Source organism: Pantherophis guttatus, chromosome 11, assembly GCF_059756535.1.
Source record: "Pantherophis guttatus breed Tessera chromosome 11, ASM5975653v1, whole genome shotgun sequence".
NCBI classification, from domain to species: Eukaryota; Metazoa; Chordata; class Lepidosauria; order Squamata; family Colubridae; genus Pantherophis; species Pantherophis guttatus.
Window position 1 is genome coordinate 25859798 of NC_142073.1, and position 18952 is coordinate 25878749.

The window sequence follows — 18952 nt, forward strand, 5'->3', positions numbered from 1 at the left end:
TTGCCATTTTAGTCCCAACTCATCTATGGGGTATCAGACCGAAAAAGCTGAGGAAAAGGGTCCCAAATAAGCAAAGTTTGAAACAGCAAAAAGCCACCTGGGCAGTTCTTCCCTTTGACCTGAGGACGGAGAGACTGTATTACACTCAAGAACAGGCCTGACCAGTCCCAGCTGCCCCATTATAGTCCTTGCTGGGCATAGGGTCATCAGGCTATTGAAGGCTGCTAGGGAAGGGAAGGGCAGACCATTTTCTCCATCCTTAATAGAAGAGGCAGAAAAACCACCCACCCTCAAGTAGCAAAATGAAAGAAGATCTTGCTCCTAAGAAGCCCAGTAAGACAGACTCGGACATCAAAATCCTTTTCTGTACCAGAGAACCTCAGAACTGTTCCCATTAAAGCCAAGAGTTTGGCTTAAGATAGGGAAGTTGTTAAGGAGCTGCATTGGTTTTATTATAATGGCCCAATTCTAGGGATAGCCCCTGCCATTTTCCCACCAGTCTCCCCACCATGAGTGATCACTTGCCGAATGGCTTATCAGTCTGACTGCAGCCCAATCTCCTCTATTCTTAGACCCAAATATGTTTGGCTTTTCTTAAAAGATGTAGCTTAAACTAGCAGAAGAATAAGGACAGCTATTCAGTGTCTTACATTTGGGAGAAAGGCCAGGAGGAGTTGGTTAGTTGTGGTTTGGAAGGCAAGTTAGTTTTTGCTATTGAGATACTGTCCAGGCCCAGACACCAAGGCCTTTGGCCTAAAAATCTGGCTGGAAACCAGTCCTGGGCAGACTTCAGTTCTGCATGTTCCTCCGTACATTTTCTAGAGTCCACAGCCCACCGAGGACAAACATCTGCTATCAGGTGGCGGTAGGACAGGTGTGCTGTGGATTAAGGTGCAAGTGTGGAGGTGAACAGGTGAGGGAGGAAGGCTTTTTGTTGCCCTTGTAAAACCATTTGGAATCTGAAATTCTTGGGATCTGCTGTGATTTTCTTAGAAATTAACCAGTGTCTTTCCAGGCTCCCTTTATCCACCTGTGGCCTTTGTCAAGCACAACCAGGCCAGATTGAAAGTTCACTCAATTACAGATATAATTTCAAACACTATTAGAGAGTAAGGACTACCAAACTCATGCTGAAGAATTTCCGCACCTGCCCTTAAGCAGCATTTTAAAAAATCTTTTCTGGCCATCTGGAGATCACTCAGTTGGCTCAATTGGAGAACCCCGAAAATATTGCCTAAGGATATTTTAGCAGGTTCTAAGCCATCTAGACTAACCTGTCCACAGAAGAAAGGCATAATCCAGACATTGATCTTTGTCAATCTGCTTAAGAACATCTCTGGCCGAGAACAAAGTTCCAGGAGAGGTAGCTGAGCTCTCTCTTAGGACACTCAAAAGGTAGGACCTTGCTCTGATTGCTTCACTTCACAGTCAAAACCAGACACCCCCAATAAATAGAATAAATAGAACACATGAGCCATTGGTTTGTTTTCAGCAGGCCAAAGTCCAACAAAATTCTCCTTTTGGGCTTCAGGCATCTTAATGAGAGCACAGCCTGTCCAGCAGTAGTGCAGAGGGGCAGGCAGCAAGTTCACTCCGGCATCAGCAGCTCCAGCTCTTCATCACTGAGACAATTGGTGGCAACTATGTGGTTGAGCTGCTGCATATACCGTTCAAGGTCCTGCATGAAGTGGGGGATTCGGGCCTTCTCCAGCACCCCGTATTTCTTCAGGTGGTCCACATCTTCATAAGAGACCTGAACGGAGGACATTTGCATGTTAACTCATTGACATGATTTAAATCTCTTCGTGATGACAGCACATGCAACAGCCCGTGTTTCGTAACTGGCTACCTAGAGCAGTGGAAAGAGCGGGGCCAAATTGGCTGTGCCCAACCAAGCCATGGGACTCCCCCAAAGCCATTCACTGGAGAAAAATGCATAAATGTATAAACCTAGGTATGAGTTTTCCTGGATTTTAAGCATGATGCCTTTCATTCACACTGACTTTTGCTTCAAACCTGATAACTCATGTGATCCTTCGGGCCAGCCTTTAGAAAAAATATGGCTGCTAAAGTTAGGGGGACTTTATGAGCAGTTTGTTAAAGTTAGGTCCCCTGCAAGTATTTCCAAGGTGTGAATGATAAATGAACGAGTGATGAAAACAGACCCCTGGGTCTATTAGAGAAGTATTTCTCAGAGAATGTTAATCCTTGCTCAATCGGTGTGAACATCACTTAAGTCCAAGCTTGCACTAGGCAACATAGTTTTCAGGGGGGAAAGCGGCCCCTTTCCACTCAAAAGCAAAGGTCTCAGCAATTGTGAAATGGGAGATCCAAGATTTCCCCTGGCCAGCCCTTCCTCCTTGCCCTCCATCTGTCTCCGCTGCCAGAGAGAAAAGCAAGTGGGCTCCACATACCTTCCCCAGTGCAGCCAGCAACCGGAAATCAATCTTTTGTCGATGCCGAAGGATCTGGAGGATTCCTTCCAGGTACACCTGATCTTTGCTGAAGCAGCCTGCAAACGAAGAAGAACCAGCCAAATCTGTGCGTGTGATCCAAACCCCTGCTTTCAGTTCAGAGCCCCCTCCCACCTTGCCTGGCAACACACAGATCCCACCAAGGGGAGTTTTTTGTAACGGGCTCTGTGCCTGCTGCCTCTGGAAAAGGTTACCGAGGAATCCTTTTGGACGTGGAAGGAGGCTGGGAGGGAAGACATTTGCTTGTTCTGTGACTGGCTGCTTCTTTCTGCCTCCATGCTTTTGAAAATTTGTGAGGGGAGAAGAGAGGTGACCTTGAGGGGGTAGCTGCTGCTGAAGCCCCCCAAACCTCCTGCATGTCAATTAGGTTTCTAAAAAGCCTCCACAGGGACAAATACTTTAAAAGCCAAATGGCTCCAGGGACTGTTGCAAGGAGGATCAGAAATTGGGACGGTGACGGTCACCTAGGCCTTTCACCCCAGAATGGAGGGCAGGCAGGCAGGCACTTCCCTGCATTCTCTCTCAGGAACCAGCTGGCTGGAAAGGCAGAAGAGAAGGCACAGGGTAGGCCAGCTGGCCTCTGGCAGTGGCCAGAGGGTGGCCGATCAATAGGTGCACCCCCCTACCTGGCAATGAGGTGTTGGCCTGGCCTCGCTTGGCTCGCACGCAGTACTCCCACCGCACCCCGGCATCCTGCACGTAGCGCCCCAGGTCCTGGAAGAGTTCGCAGAAGGACATGCGCCCAGCCTGGCAGACGGTGTAGTAGAGGAGGGCAGCCCTCCAGAGAAAAGGCTGCTTGCGGAAGAGGACACTGTGCAGACTGGCCAACCCTTCCTCTGTGGGGTTAGCAGGCTTTAGGCTGTATTGCTTGCGGCCTTCTGAGCTGTGCCATGGCTGGGAGGCATTGTTGACTCCGCGGATGTAGTGGGTGCCTAGGAAAGAGGATGTAGCTTATTATAGCCTCATTTTGAAAATTGGCTTTGCTTCTATTGAACATCCCTTCATTTTGTTCAAGAAATCAGCACCTGCTTTGATTGGCTGGGGAGAGGTGGTCCTTCAAATAACCTAACCGGAAGCCATGTAGGGCTTTGAAGGTAATAACCAGCATCTTGAATTGCACCCAGAATCAAATCAGTAACCAACACAGCTCTAGTAAAAAAGGTGACCGACAGGGAAATTGACATTTCAAACTGTATGGGCCACTGCCTTTTCAACCAGCTCAAGCTTCCGCATGCTCTTCAGGGGCAGCCCCACATAGAGCATGTTACAGGTTGGTCGGTCCAGATAAGGGCATAAATGGCGCACAATCAGCAATTCTCTATTTGACTCATGTAATTACCAATGGAATTCTTTTATCAATAATTAGAAAGCAATTTGGGAACTTGCCATGGCCAATCTGATAACAGGCCTAATAAGGACAGATTCATGAGATTAAATGAATTTGCTTAATTGATTTTGAGGGCAAAATGCTGTTATATGCAAACACTAGCGTTTTTTTCCAATGATTATCAACTCTCTACCTCAATGTGTAGAAGTGATACAGTTATACAGTAAATATTATGGGAATACAATAAATATAATCCCAATTGGTTAGAAGGTCCTAAAGATGTATAAAAAAGTTAAGATTTGTATATTATCTAGAAGCTGTCCAGTAGCTAGAAATTACTGTCTGCAAGAAAAAATACTGTATTAAGAACATTTCAAAATGTATCACCCAGAAGAAAGAGAATACGTAGATGAAACTGTTGGTTTGTGGGAAAGAAATAATATTGTGAAAAGGAATTTTGCATCAAGGCTGAAAAATATTTAGAGACCAATGCCAGTGTTAGTTCCACTTCAATACTTTAAATAAATTCATCTTTTAATGGTTAAATATCCAGGATTTCTTAGTTAATGTCTCATACTTTGATGGTAATTTTATTTTTTAAAACATTACTTAAAGTCTTATTGTTAACCTAAATAATATGGAATGGAAACAATATGGACACTTTGGGCTCACCATTTATACACTCCTATCAAGAACTACCCCTTCAAAAGTATAAGTATAAATTAAATGAGAAGTTACCAATGGGGAAATACCCAGACGCGATAGAGAATATAAGTGTAGAACAAAAAGAAGATGTGACCACATACAAAGAGCTTCTTAACAAGGAAAGAGGTATATTACAATTAAAATCTCTGAATCAACTAAGAGAAGAAAGGATAATTCAAACATGGTTTCAGTATGTACAGTTGCAAGCTAGATGGAGAGAAGATCAGAAAATTGGTATCTTGCAAAATGAGGAGAAACAAATTAGAAATCAAAGTCAAATGGATATAAAATGCATTGGTAGAAATAGATTCAGAAACGGAGTTAGTTAAGGACTGTATGATAAAGTGGGCACAAAATATTGAAGAACCAATAATGATGGAAACGTGGGAAAAAATATGGGTTAGAAATGTGAAGTTTACGCAAGCCCAAAATTTAAGAGAGAATTTTTATAAAATGTCTTATAGATGGCATCTAGATCCTAAAAAGTTAGCCTGTATGTATCCAAGTGTGCAACCTAACTGTTGGAGATATGAATGTGATGATGCCACGTATTATCATATATGGTGGACATGTAAAAAAATTAAGGCATTTTGGATAAAAATATGGTGGATTATTCAAAATATTCTCAAAAAGAAGATAAAATTTATTCCACAGTTCTTTTTGTTAGGTATAATTACAGATTGTACTGTTATAGAGACTAAGTTGATTTTAAATTTAATAACAGCAGCCAGACTTTTGGTGGCACAGTACTAGAAGGAAGACTTACCTACTATTGAAGAATGGACATTAAAAGTAGTGAATTTAGCAGAGATGGCAAAAATTTCGCCATTTTTGAAGGACCATTCAAATGAAAGACATATATGATGTGGGTGAAGGAGAAGAGTGCAAAAGTTGGCTTGAAACTCAACATTAAGAAAACTAAGATCATGGCATCCGGCCCTCTCAACTCATGGCAAATAGATGGGGAAGAAATGGAGGTAGTAACAGATTTTATTTTCCTGGGCTCCAAGATCACCGCAGATGGGGACTGCAGCCAAGAAATTAAAAGATGCTTGCTCCTGGGGAGGAAAGCTATGGCAAATCTAGACAGCATACTAAAAAGCAGAGACATTACCCTGCCAACAAAAGTGTATATAGTCAAGGTTATTCCCAGTTACAATGTCTGGCTGTGAAAGTTGGATCATAAGAAAGGCTGAGCGCCAAAGAATTGAGGCCTTTGAACTCTGGTGCTGGAGAAGACTCCTGCGAGTCCCTTGGACTGCAAGGCGAACAAACCGGTCAGTCCTAGAGGAGATCAACCCTGACTGCTCCTTATAAGGTCAGATCCTGAAGATGAAACTGAAATACTTTGGCCACTTGATGAGAAGGAAGGATTCCCCGGAGAAGAGCCTAATGCTGGGAAAGACTGAGGGCAAAAGAAGACGGGGACGACAGAGAACGAGATGGCTAGATGGAGTCACTGAAGCAGTAGGCGTGAGCTTAAATGGACTCCAGAGGATGGTAGAGGACAGGATCGCGATGGGTCGGACACGACTTTGCAAGTAACAATAACAATCGAGCTAAGAATTCTGGGAAACCCCCAGACTGCACACCACTCTTGAATGGGAAATGCTACCTTGTCCATGATGAAGGGTGGAACATGGCCAATCCTGGAAACATCCAGGATTGAGTTAGAGACAGTTGTTCCCATCTACACCTGTGCAGCCTCCAAGCACTGGGACGGAGCCTTGATTGGCCAAGCCCAGGATTGAAAGATATAATGAGGTGTCATCAGCATATTGTTTCATGTAGTTGTGGAAGATGAGGGGAAAGATGATAGAAGCTGCAGCACTCTACAATGAAGAGGCTGAGGGAGCCACCGCTCTGCCCCAACAACTGAAACTGGTCCTGGAGAAAGGAACAAAACTCCCATAAAACAGTGCTCTCCCCACTCCCCCTCAGCTCAGGTAGGAGGGACATCAGTGCTGAAGGTATTAAAAAATCACCAAGAGATCAAGGAGAACACAGATAGATGCACCAAAGGTCATCTACAAGCTCCACCAAAGCTATCTCACTACTTCATCATGGTCTGAAACATGACTGAAACGTCTCCTCTAGTTTCCAGGGCCAGCCGCAAGATGGACCGTGAAAGTAGGACGACCACTCCAGGGGTGGGTTCTACCTATCTTTACTACCGGTTTGCAATGGGGCTGCACATGCACTCTTTTGCACATGCGCAGAAGCGTTCTGATGACATCGGGGTCGGTGGGCGGAGCCTCCCGCCAGTTTTACTACCAGTTTTATAGAACCGGTCCGAACTAGGGGCAACCCATTACTGCACCACTCCTGACTTCCTCATGAAGCCACTGTCCTTCCAGATCTGGCCAGAGGCCATTCATCAGCTGCCTTTTATTTTTAAAATAATTTTTAATTCATTCAAATATTTTATTTGATTTCTCTTCATTTCTTCTTTGTCCCATCACAGAGTTTTTCAAGGCTTTAATAAGGCTCTTTTGTAAAATTATCCAGGTCATTCTCTTGGTTGGTCATTTGTATTTTACTTTTACTCTTTGAAACTTCCACTGAACTTGGATTCAGTGAAACATCTTTTTCTATATTGTACTCTTGGCTTGTCAGTTGTAAACCCAACTATGATACCATCGCTGTCTTGTCAGATAAAATTTGTTCTACACCTGTCCTTTCCTTAATGATATCTTTTGGATACAATCTATCCATAGAAACAGATATAAGATATACCTACATTGTTGATATTGCGGCTATTATTTTCTGATTCCATTCTTCAATAGTCTCCTTCAGTATTTTAATTGTGAGAACGTTTTTTGCATATGCTTCCTCTGTCTAAAATTTTTAGTCCCATCTAGTGTCCAGTTTTTGAAATTATAAAATTGTTTATCTTTGTTTTGTCTTGTAAAAACCAAAACAGGATCTATTTCCCACAAGAAGCTGTTTGTTCTATATAACTAATTCCAAAATTCCAAAACAAAAGTTTCAAAATTCCAATTTTATTTGGACCCTTAGAGGGTGAAGGGGGATGAACATCACCCCAGAGAAACGATGCTAGGGAAGAGAGGAGAAGAAAGCCACAATTGGCAGTGACTGAGAAAGTGGTATCTGAGGGCTGAGTTTCATGGATTCATCTGAACAACGATTTTCATACAGGTAGTCCTCAACTTTTGTGTGTGTATATTTTGTTTGTTCTCTAATATATGATGCCATCAAGAGAGTAAAAAAATTGAAATGGAAATGGGCCGGTCCCCTAGCAAGAACCCTCCCGGAGGGTAGGTGGGCCAAGGCAGTCACAGAATGGATCCTTCTTGATAAAAAGCGTCCACGAAAGAGACCTAAAACAAGACGGAGTGATGACACCAGCAAGTACAGGTAGTCCTCAACTGACAACCACCATAGAGCCCAAGTGAGTTTTGCCCCATTTTATGATTTTTCATAAAATAATGCTTGTCAGAAGATCGTAAAAGGGGATCACGTGACCCCGGGACGCTGCCACTGTCATAAATGTGAATCAGCTGCCAGGCATCTTAATTTTGACCACCTGATTATGGGGCTGCTGCAAAGGTCATAACTATGAAAAATGGTCATAAGTCACATTTTTCAGTGCCGTTGTAACGTTGAACGATCACTAAACGAACTGTTGTTAAATCAAAGGACTACCTGTATTGTGGGCCCAACTGGCAAAGGAAAGCTGAGAATCGTATTGGCTGGGAACATGGGGAAGAGGCCTTCATCCTGCAGTGGATAGACGATGGCTAGATGGAGGATAATGAGCCCTCAACTTACAACCATTTAGTGGCTGTTCGAAGTTACCAAGGCACTGAAAAAAGGGACAACTGTTTCTCACACTTATGGCGATTGCAGCATCCCCATGGTCATGTGATCAAAATTCAGACGGCTGGCAATTGACCCACATTTATGACGGTTGCCGTGTCCCAAGGTGATGTGATCAACTTTTGTAACTTTCCGACAAGCAAAATCAATCGGAAAGCCAGATTCACTTAACAATCCTGTTACTGACTTATACCTGAAATGATTCAACTGTTAGCAACTGGTTCAGAGTTAACAACTTTGGCAAGAAAAAGGGCAAAATAGGCAAAATTCACTTAACAATTAAGTTACTCAGTAATAGAAATGAGCTTAATTGTGGCCATAAGTTGAGGACTATCACTGTATTGCCAAAATCTCCCTACAAAACATAAACCACACTTGGAGTATTTACACTGGAGCTGGATAAACCAGTTCCAATTTGGATGAAACCTCAAGTTGTGGTTTTGCTTTCCTTGGAGTTTCTTTAAATCTGAAGCTCCAACCAATTCAGAAAAAGAAAAAAAACCTCTATGTCACTTCTCATCTCACTAAGGCCAACATATTTTATGAATTTCCAAATGATCTAAGTTCATTTTTAAGACATCTGGCATCTAGTGGCGATAAAAGCGGCAAAGCGTAACCACTTTTCCGCTCTTATTGCATCGGCAGATAACCGCCCAGCCGCCTTGTTTAGGGTGACCCGCTCCCTCCTATATCAGGAGGCGCGGGAGGACCCCTTGCAAGGGCAGGCTGAGGATTTTGCACAGTATCTGCACGATAAAATCGCTCAGATTCGGGAAGGCTTGGACTCTGACTGGGTAGATCCCGGCGGGGTGACTGAGGCTGGTCTTGAGAATGTTACCTGGGATGAGTTCGACCCGGTGACTCCTGAGGACGTGGACAGGATCCTGGGGAGGTTAAACGCAACCACATGTTTATTGGACCCGTGCCCCTCCTGGCTGGTACTGGCCACCCGGGAGGTAACACGAGGCTGGCTCCAGAGGATCATAAATGCTTCTCTGGGAGAGGGTTTCTTGCCTCCCGCCTTGAAAGAGGCGGTGATGAGGCCCCTCCTCAAGAAGCCTTCTCTGGACCCGGCCGTTTTGGCAAACTACCGTCCGGTCTCCAACCTTCGCTTTGTTGCGAAGGTTGTGGAGAGTGTGGTTGTGCGACAGCTCCCGCAGTACCTGGATGAAACCGTCTATCTAGATCTGTGCCAGTCCGGCTTCAGGCCTGGGTACAGCACGGAGACGGCATTGGTCGCATTGGTGGATGATCTCTGGAGGGCTCGGGACAGGGGTTGCTCCTCTGTTCTGGTCCTATTAGACCTCTCAGCGGCTTTTGATACCATCGACTATGGTATCATGCTGCACCGGCTGGAGGGGTTAGGGGTGGGAGGCACCGTGTTGCGGTGGTTCTCCTCCTATCTATCCGACCGGTCGCAGTCTGTGTTGGCAGGGGGGCAGAGGTCGACCTCGAGGCGCCTTGCTTGCGGGGTGCCGCAAGGGTCGGTCCTCTCGCTGCTCCTGTTCAACATTTATGTGAAGCCGCTGGGTGAGATCATCCGTGGTTTTGGGGTGCAATGCCATCTGTACGCTGATGACACTCAGCTGTACATCTCCACCCCAGACCACCCCAATGATGCCCTCGAAGTGATGTCCCAGTGTCTGGAGGCCGTGCGGGTCTGGATGGGGAGGAACAGGCTTCGGCTCAACCCTTCCAAGACCGAGTGGCTGTGGATGCCGGCGTCCCGGTATAGCCAGCTGGTGCCATTGCTGGCTATTGGGGGCGAGTCACTGACCCCCACAGAGGGGGCTCGCAACTTGAGCGTCCTCCTGGACACACAGCTGTCTTTAGAAGAGCATATGACGGCCGTGGCCAGGGGGGCTTTTTATCAGGTTCGCCTGATACGCCAGTTGCGCCCCTTTCTGGATCGGGACTCCTTGTGCACAGTCACTCATGCCTTGGTCACGTCACGCCTGGACTACTGCAACGCTCTCTACATGGGGCTCCCCCTGAGGAGCACCCGGAGGCTCCAGCTGGTGCAGAATGCAGCCGCACGGGTGATTATGGGAGCGAAGTGGCGCTCCCACGTAACGCCTCTCCTGCGCGAGCTGCATTGGCTTCCGGTGGTCTTCCGGGTGCACTTTAAGGTGTTGGTTCTCATCTTTAAAGCGCTCCATGGCTTAGGGCCAGGGTATTTGCGAGACCGCCTGCTGCTACCGATAACCTCCCACCGGCCAATACGCTCCCACAGAGAGGGCCTCCTCAGGGTGCCGTCGGTCAGGCAATGTCAGCTGGTGGCCCCCAGGGGGAGAGCCTTCTCTGTGGGGGCACCTGCCCTGTGGAACGAGCTGCCTCCTGGAATACGATTGATCCTGGACCTCCGGACCTTCCGTAAAGCCCTGAAGACGTTTTTATTCCATCAAGCCGGCCTAGCCTAAATGGTTTTTAATTGGGATTTTAAATTTTTTATGGATTTGGGGGTTTTAAATTGGGAAGCTAGTGATTTAATTCTTTTTAATTATCTTAACTTTTCTATTTGTATGTTTTTTAATTTTGGCTGTTCACCGCCCTGAGTCCCTTCTGAGAGAAGGGCGGTATACAAATTAAATTAATAAAATAAATAAATAATAAATAAAAGTGGGAGACATCTTTCAGGGCTGACCTATCTCATGACGCAGCATGCCCTCCAGCCAGTTCTGACGCGCTCCAGAGAGGTTGATTGCTAAAGTTGGGCGGCTATTTTCCACCATCATGACCGCCTGGGAAAGGAGGTCTTCTGTGAGCTGAACCACCACCTGGAGAAAAGAAGCAGAAGGAAAATAATGGAGACAGGATATCTTAGGATGATTCCCTTTGGAGCAGAACCCCAGAACTCACCTCTCCAGAGCAGCCTTCCTTCTGCATATACTTCCTGGTGATGGACCAGATTTGGCATTTGGTAAGTAGCTTTCCACCATTGGAGGCCTCAAAGCTCTCATAAGTACCGTATTTTTGAAGGACAGCGTTGATTATTCCAGTAGCCTGCAACAGATACACAAAGTGGATATCAAAAAGCTCTTAAGTTTTGCTCTAGCCTGGAGTGGGACCAATTAAGATTGCACTGAACATCCAGGTACCTGACCTGAAGACTGGATTCACAAATCTCACTAGACTAGATAAATATTGAGATGATTCAGGTGGTTATGGAATCATTCCTTATATTAGCATGTTAACTGAATCAGATCATTACATTAAGTAACTCTAGTTGATTGGGGGGAGGGGGCTTCTCATGTTCTGTGAACACAAAAATGTGTGGCTAGTCCAGGTTTAGGGCGTCATGAAACCAGTCGTCATTTTGCAGCATAACAATACCATCACTAGGGGACAGAACTGGAGAAGGTCATAAAGTATCAACATCTGAAAATCAAATTGGCAAGTACCAGCCATGGTAGCCCCAGGGGTTATTAGCATGCCAGGCCCCATACTAGAAACTCCTTGGAAGCCATTTGGTTTGCAGTTGCTTAGCCTTACTGCAGTGGCAAATGTGATGGCACAGAAATGCTGGTATGGTGGCACAAGATCCTCCCATTTATCATATTCTTTGAGCCTGCCATTTTTTAAATCCCTCTTTTGTAAGGAAAGAAACCTATTTACTCAAACCAGTGTTCCTAAACTGGGGGTAATTGGGAGATATCCTGGGGCTAATGGTCAATTTGTAATTGATTGTGAATTAAGGATCCAGTTTGGGGAGGCTGCCGCTACCAAGATGCTTGTGTAAAATAACTATCTGTGTTGTTGTGCGCATCATGACAAGACCAGGAAAAGAACGGGGTCAAACAGTCAAGCCTCTGGCTGAAAGATTTTCAAGTATGAAAGCAACAGATGGCATGCTGCCAGAACAGAAAGTCTGAGAATATGGGAAATCGGCTCAACATCTTGGCATGAGCCAAGGAGCTGCAAAACAAGATCCAGGGATGAACAGACTCTGCTCTCCCCCCATCCCTGCCCTCCTTCCCCTGGCAGGTCCTTCTTGTTGACCACACTGGCAGGTATGCAGGCGCCCAGGAGGGCCCCGGGAGGGAGGCTGGGCTTGCCATCGCTGCTCTGTGTTGTGGCCCGCCAGTGGCCAGCATAGCTGACAGCAGATTCAAACAGTGAGGAGGTTGGGGAGGAACCTGGGCCAGTCCTGGAGTCTGGGGAAGGGTCTGATGAGGGCTCTGCATCCGAGGCAGAGAGGGGGCCAGGGCCGTATGACAGGTATCAGCTGCCTTCGGAGTCAGACATCAGTGAGGCAGAAGAACAGCTGGGGCCTGTTCCCAGGGTACGCGTGCACAGAGTTGCCAGACGAAGGGAACAGCTAAGGAACAAGGGTCGACTTGGGAGTAAGGCCACAAGTGGATGATGAAGGGCCCCTCCCATAGGGAATAAAAGAGGCTCAAAAGGGGAGGGGTGTTTGCAGGAGACAATTAGTTCATTCCTGCATTCTTGCCAAGTATTGCAGCGTCTGAAAGATATTGGCCTGGCATTCTCCCAAGCCTGATAAAGGTCGGTAATTGTGAACTATCTTGAAAGGCTGGGGGAGGAAAGACTTTGCTGGAGAGGAATTCACTGTAAATTAAATAGAAGGGGTTTATCGGGACGAGGACTTGGCTTCGTGCCGCTGGGGAAGCCTAGGTCAGAACACTCTGCTCCCAGCAGCAACTGGAGGGAAGTTCTATGTGGCCTGGCCAGGGGACAGTGCCACTGCTTCTCCTGGGGCGCTGATCCTGGGCTCCCTTCCAAGGCTTTGGGAAGGGCACGTGGCATGGGGCCTGCAAGGGTGCAAATGCTAAGGCAGGCTCTTCCCTGGGCATTCTCTCAGCAGGGATGGCACAGGGAATCCTGCTGCCTGCAGGCAGATGGACTCGAGAACCTCTTTGGCCCCCTCCAGCAGTCCTCATCCAACCACAGCAGCTTCCCTTTGAAGGGCTCCCTTTGGGAAAGAGCCACAAGAGCCGCATGAGCCGGCCAGAGGGAAGGCTACCTGCACCAGGAACTGCCCAGAGGCTTCTCGGTATTTTTCCAGCACGGCTTCAGGGACGGACTCCCCATATTCAAACTGAGGGTTGTAGGCAAACGAAGACCGGAAGAATCGCTCTCGCTCTGCCTCCAAGTTGGCTGGCCGTAGGGCCACCAGTAAACAGGGGCTTCTCTTCCTGGCCCGGCATGCCCCCTCCTCGGCTCTGGCCCTGGGCAGGTGAGGGAGGGAGGCAGCACTGCGGATCCGGCCCCGCGCCCAGTTCTTCTGGTTCACCAGGCAGCTGCTGTCGCTCCGGTGCATCCAGCTGCAAGGGCCCTGCAAGGCGAGGCAGGGGCGCAAGGCGGGGGGACCTTCCAAGCCCCGGACGAGTTTTGCCTGCTTGGTCCTCCTTCCAGGCCCTGAAGAATCCGACTCCGGAGATGGAGGAGAGGACAGGAAGGGGTCCGACTGCCCCCTGACACATGGAGGGCTCTCTTTCTTTCTCCCACCTCTCCCAGATTGTGGGTCTGCGTGGAAAACCCCCGGATGCAATGGCGGATGATAGGCCGGAGAGTCAAGCACCATCTTGTGATTGTGTAGCCGCTGGAGGCCTCATGAAGCCAAACCTGGGATTGGGAGAATGCTGCAAACAGAGGAAAAAGACAGCTGGTTGGATTTAATTCACACCTCACCAGAAACTCAAGCTGCATTAAATGCTTCCTCCTATTTTCTCAACAACACTCCTGTAAGGTAGGCCAGGCTGAGAGAGACTGGCCCAAAACATCTGGGGCTTCATCACTACACTAGACCATCTCCTGGGCTGGTCCCCCAGGGAGGGAGGGTCTCTGGGGGCCTGCCTGGTCCCCAGGGAGCATCTGAGGAAGATGTGAGATGACAATCTGCTCCCCAGTCCAATGCCCCAACCTCATCTCAGCGCTTGCAGAAGAGTTGCGCTGTGGAAAAGCCCGTCAGCCAGGGAAGGCCCAGTCCCAGGCTACAGCCTCTCTCGCCCTGAAGACTGGGGCACCCAGTGAAAAAGAGGAGCCGCTTGAAGGGTTTCCCTTGTGCCAGTCTGAAATCCTCCTTCTCAGCCCCGGGTTGAACTTCCCCTCCCAGGGACTGAGGGGGCAGCCACAGCATCACTTGAGCCACCAAGGGTGGAAATACAGAATTGAGAATCATCCGCATACTGGTGATACCTCCACCCATGGTGATCTCCACCCATGCAGCCCAGCGGCTTCATGTAGGCGTTAAAGAGGAGTGGAGAACAAGGAGCAGCCGTCACTTGGTCTCTCGCTCCCTATCAAACACCGATGGGGACATCCTTGTAGAAAGGAGCCGGGGAGAGCTGGGGAGGCTGAAAACAGGCACCTCATGAGGCCTCCGCGTGGCCTGTTCTGACCAGCAGAGGCACTGCGGACCAGTCCTTTGATCTGGCCCCGTGGGCTAGATTTAAGCCCTTCACGGGCCCATGGGCCTTGAGTTTGATACCCCTGTGCTAAACAAACTTTATCGCCTTCTTTGACAAAGTGACTAAATTAGGGGATTAGCAAAATGCTGTGAACAGAGTTTATTTGGACTTCAGTAAGGCCTTTGATAAAGTAGATCCCAGCCTACTTCTTGGTAGGATAGAACAATGTGTGATAGACACTGCCAGGTGGACTCACAACTGATTGACCAACTACACCCACTGGTATTCCTCAATGAAACTACGCTACTGGTAGAAGATTAAAGAGAGAACCAGCCTAGAACTAAAGAGAAGTTTCCTGACACAGAGAACAATTAATTGCCTCATGAAGCTGTGGGTGCTCCATCACTGGAGGTTTTTAAGAAGAGACTGAACAGCCATTTGTCTGGAACGGCATAGGGCCATGACGGGGAACCTATGGCACGCCTGCCACCTGTGGCACGCAAGCTGTCGCCCTAGGTCAGCTCCACTGCGCATGCGCGCCTCCCACCAGCCAGCTGATTTTTTGGTCTCTGCCACGCATGCAGAAGACGTGCGTGCATGCCCATGCCACCCCTCCCCTCCCAGGAGTCTCCACGCGGCCCATTTTGAATGCCAGGAAAGTACAGGGCTCGCGTAGAGGCTCTGGGAGGGTGAAAAACGGGCCTACCGGAAGTCCAGAAACGGGCCATTTCCAGCCTCTGGAGGCTTCAGAGAGGCCTGCTAGGGGTGCGTGGGGCTTTTATTTTATTGCTGTGGGCATGCACGCACTTTTGGCACCCGAGGAAAAAAAAGGTTAGCCATCACTGGCATAGGGTCTTCTGCTGAGCAAGTGGTTGCACTAGAAGACCTCCAATGCCCCTTCCAACCCTACCGTTCTATGTTCTAATCTAAATCTTAAAAGTAAATTGAGGCTTGCAAGTAACGGGAGCCCAGGATCAGTGGGTGAGCTGTTCCCCAGTTTTCCAGGCCCTTCTCCAGGACTGCCCCAAGTTGACTGGAACAGGTTCTGCCACCGCCTTCCTGAGCAACTGCATGGGAGACAATCCCTTTGCCTTGGAGACCCAACCCCGGTTCCTATAGTGAAATTCTCTCTCACCCCCCCACCCCGGTACATCCTCAGCAGCCGGCTCTCTCCTCCCCCCAGTGGCACAACCACAATCAGCCACAGCTTCATTTTCCTCACTGGAAAAAACAGGTGCCGAATCTCTGGGTTCTGCCTTCTCAACATCACCTCTCTCCACTTCCAGCAGACCTGCACTGTCTTTGACTTTCTAACCTACGGAAGGTCATTTTAATATATATATGTGTATACGTAGAATATAAATATGGAGAAGGGCCTGGAAGACTGGGGAACATCCTCAAAAAGCAGACGAAGGGAGGACCTGGGAAACTACAGAGCCACAACTTGGTTTCTGTCCTCCGCAAAGTCTTCAAACAGTCCATCAACACTGTGTTTGTGAGCACTCGGATAAGCATGTTAGAATCAATAGGAGCCAGCATGGACACCTCACAAACAAATTATGCCGGAATATCCTTATCCATTTTGACAGCGGGTCAAGCTTAGAAGACGGAAGAAATGTCTGCACCCAAAGAGGGCCTGCTTCACCTTGGAAGGGATTACCAGGGGACATGGCCCTGGAAAGATTCCTACAGAATGTCAGCCAAAATTCTGCAATAGTGTCAGTTGATAGGACACAAATACTTGCTATAACACCTAAAAGAAACTTCATTGCTTATGTCGGCCTGCTTAATTTAAGCTGATCTACCTTGCCTTTATAAAACACATCCTTTTCAGCACATCTCACCACACCCCAGAAGAAAAATGAGGGAAACCAAGATCTCAGGGGCCTGAACAGCCTCCCAGGATCAACCCCTCTGCCCTCTCCATGCCCAGGAGGGGGAAGGGAGGGGGGCAGGCAGATCCTGGCTAGGCTTGGCTGCCCACCTGCTTGGTGCTGTGCTTGGCCCCACTGGGCTAGCCTTGGAACCAGAATGCTGGCCTTGGGAGCTTTGGGGCTGCTGGGGAAGGCTTATGCCATCACAATGGCTGGGGGTTGGAGGGAGGAGATGCAGCACCAGGACTACAGCTGCCCCCAAAGCCCCTGCTGCACTACCAGCCTTGCCCAACAGACTCACTCCAACCCCAGCCACACCAAGGCTTGCCTGCCCCAAGTCACTGCTTCTTGGAGGCTGAGGAGACCCACATATGCAGCCCACAGTGCTGTGGGAAGTGGTTGGGGTTGGACTTGGTAACAGGGAGTCCAAGTTCAAGTTCCCTATTATGTGCCAGGGAAGCTCACCTGAGAACTGGGACCAGGCACCCTTTTGGCCTCACTTCCCTCACTTAGGGGATTGTTGGTGGGAAATTAGAGGAGGGAGATGCTGAAGGAAAGAAGGGGGGAGGTGTAAATCTAGTAAGCAGCAACAAACACAGCAACAACAGCCAACAAAACCCATTGAATCCATTAGAGAAGATTCAAAACTTGGTCAATCCGTATTTTGTTTCATACAATTCACTGCCAGGTTAACTTTAATCTACTGATATATTAAGTACTGCAATTTATATGCTTCTTTATATGCATTTCCAGAGATTCTAAACACCATGTAATGCTACCACCAAAACCAGTTAGTGCCATTATGACTAGATGGGTGTGATGCATTCTTAAGGTGGCGCATACAGGTGAGTGGCCGAGGGCGGCCCATGTCTGAATCCGGGAAAGGAGCATGGGGGTAGTTAAGTATATCTCGATTAAGTTAAGGGAGGAGAAGCGGGTTGCATGAAAGCTTCCAACATTCTGGACTCCAGCGAGATCCACCGACTCTGGAGGCCAACTTGGCTGTGCATTTTCATGCGGCTCGGAAAAGGCTCCATTTAACCTCTTCGCTGCCGACTCCCCCGCTAGGCTGGAGGAAAAGGTTTCATGGCATTGTTATCACCTGAGGCCGAGGATTTTTCCGGGGAAGTCCGTTCCCTCGACGGTCTCGGGGGGATCTCCCAAATCATTCCCCAGCCCTCTTCTCCTTCCGGGACTGCCCATCCCTGGGGTCTCTGAGGGAGGCGAAGGAGCCCCCACCCAAGGCCCAAAGGGGGTCGGCGCCGCCCGAGCGCCTCTCCGGCCTCCCCGGGGACCCCCGCGGCCCCAGCCAGGCCTCTCCCGCCCACGGCCCTCGGGCGCTCCGCCGCCGCCGCCGTTTCCGGCCAGCCTTTCCCCGAAGCCCGCAGGGCGGAGGCCGAGCGCTTGACCTCCGCCCCGCAGCCGCTCACAGGGGCCGGAAGCCGCCGACCGCCGCCTGCCTCGCCGTCGGGTTCGAAGGGGGCAGCTACAGGGTCCCGCCGGCACGGAGCGCCAAGGCCTGGGCTTCGCATGGCAGACCGCAGCGCGACTCCCCCCCCCCACTGCCCGACCCCCGAGCTCCCCAGGGCGGCCCGGCTGCAGCGTCGCTCCCGCTGCGGAGCCCGAGGCGGGGGGGGGACATCGCTCTCTCCCACCTCCGGCGCCCGCCCTGCCCTCGCTGTACCCCCCCGCCCCCCCCGAACTGCCTTCCTCCGGCCGGCTTCTCTGCCCCCGTCCCGGGTCCGGCTGGAAGGGGCGCCGCCCAGCACAGGCGACGGGCTGAGCCCGAGCATCACCCACCTGCCCCGCCGCCGCCTGGCTTCAGTCCCCCCGGGCGGCCCCGGCGCAGAGAGGGGCGCCGTCCTGCGGGCTCCGCGGGGGCTCCTGCCGGCCACGCCCGCGCTCCGCAGTGGGTCTCGCCCGCTTGGCCAGCGCCGGGCCGGCCGCCCCCGGAGCATGCTCAGTCGCGCCCCCGCGCCTCGCCAGCCCGTCCCGGTGCCCAGCCGCCCGGCGGCCCCAGCAGGAGTCCGGCCGAGGGGGAGACGGGAGAGCCGGCCTGGACCGCGACTTCGGGAGCGACGCTGGGGCCGGCCGGGAAAAGCTGCTCGGGCAGAGGGTTAGACTGGATGACCTCCAGGCAGTGGGGGGCTCCTCGCGGTTCGGCCCGGTTACCCTGAGCCAGTAGCGGTGACAGTATGACGTCACCAAACCGGTTCTGCCCCCGCCCCGTTATTGCCCCCACCCCCAATCTATTGCTGCCTCCTGAGTCCCAGCTGATGGGCTAGAAGGAAAAAAACTGTTTAAACTCTTGCCTCGGCTTCAAAGGGCCGCCCTACAGCTGATCAGTGGTAAAAGGCAGTT

At 49.7% G+C, this 18952-nt stretch overlaps 1 protein-coding gene across 4 annotated transcripts; it reads right to left on the reverse strand.

Annotated features, from left to right (window-relative positions):
* Nucleotides 1–1469: 1469 nt before the first annotated feature.
* Nucleotides 1470–18587, reverse strand: MATCAP1 (microtubule associated tyrosine carboxypeptidase 1). Of its 4 annotated transcripts, XM_034425623.3 has the most exons (8): nt 17694–17797; nt 17057–17138; nt 13331–13949; nt 11206–11349; nt 10991–11123; nt 3101–3406; nt 2415–2512; nt 1470–1753 (listed from the first exon to the last, which is right to left on the reverse strand). In XM_034425623.3, the coding sequence occupies exons 3-8, from the start codon at nt 13889–13891 to the stop codon at nt 1589–1591; spliced, it is 1407 nt and encodes a 468-aa protein (XP_034281514.2). In that variant the 5' UTR covers nt 13892–13949; nt 17057–17138; nt 17694–17797; the 3' UTR covers nt 1470–1588. The 4 variants fall into 4 exon arrangements, with proteins under 4 accessions (XP_034281514.2, XP_034281511.2, XP_034281512.2 ...); XM_034425620.3 differs by lacking the exons at nt 17057–17138; nt 17694–17797 and adding an exon at nt 18392–18587; XM_034425621.3 differs by lacking the exon at nt 17057–17138 and having other exon boundaries at nt 17694–17834.
* Nucleotides 18588–18952: the final 365 nt, after the last annotated feature.

Bases quoted from the DNA above. Each gene is read 5' to 3' on its own strand.
- MATCAP1 (XM_034425620.3), bottom strand. From the start codon at position 13,891: ATGGTGCTTGACTCTCCGGCCTATCATCCGCCATTGCATCCGGGGGTT. The intron at 11,124-11,205 runs GTGAGTTCTGGG...TCTTTTCTCCAG, and splicing joins AGGAAGGCTGCTCTGGAGAG to GTGGTGGTTCAGCTCACAGA. The intron at 1,754-2,414 runs GTATGTGGAGCC...TCCTCCGTTCAG, and splicing joins TGCTGGCTGCACTGGGGAAG to GTCTCTTATGAAGATGTGGA.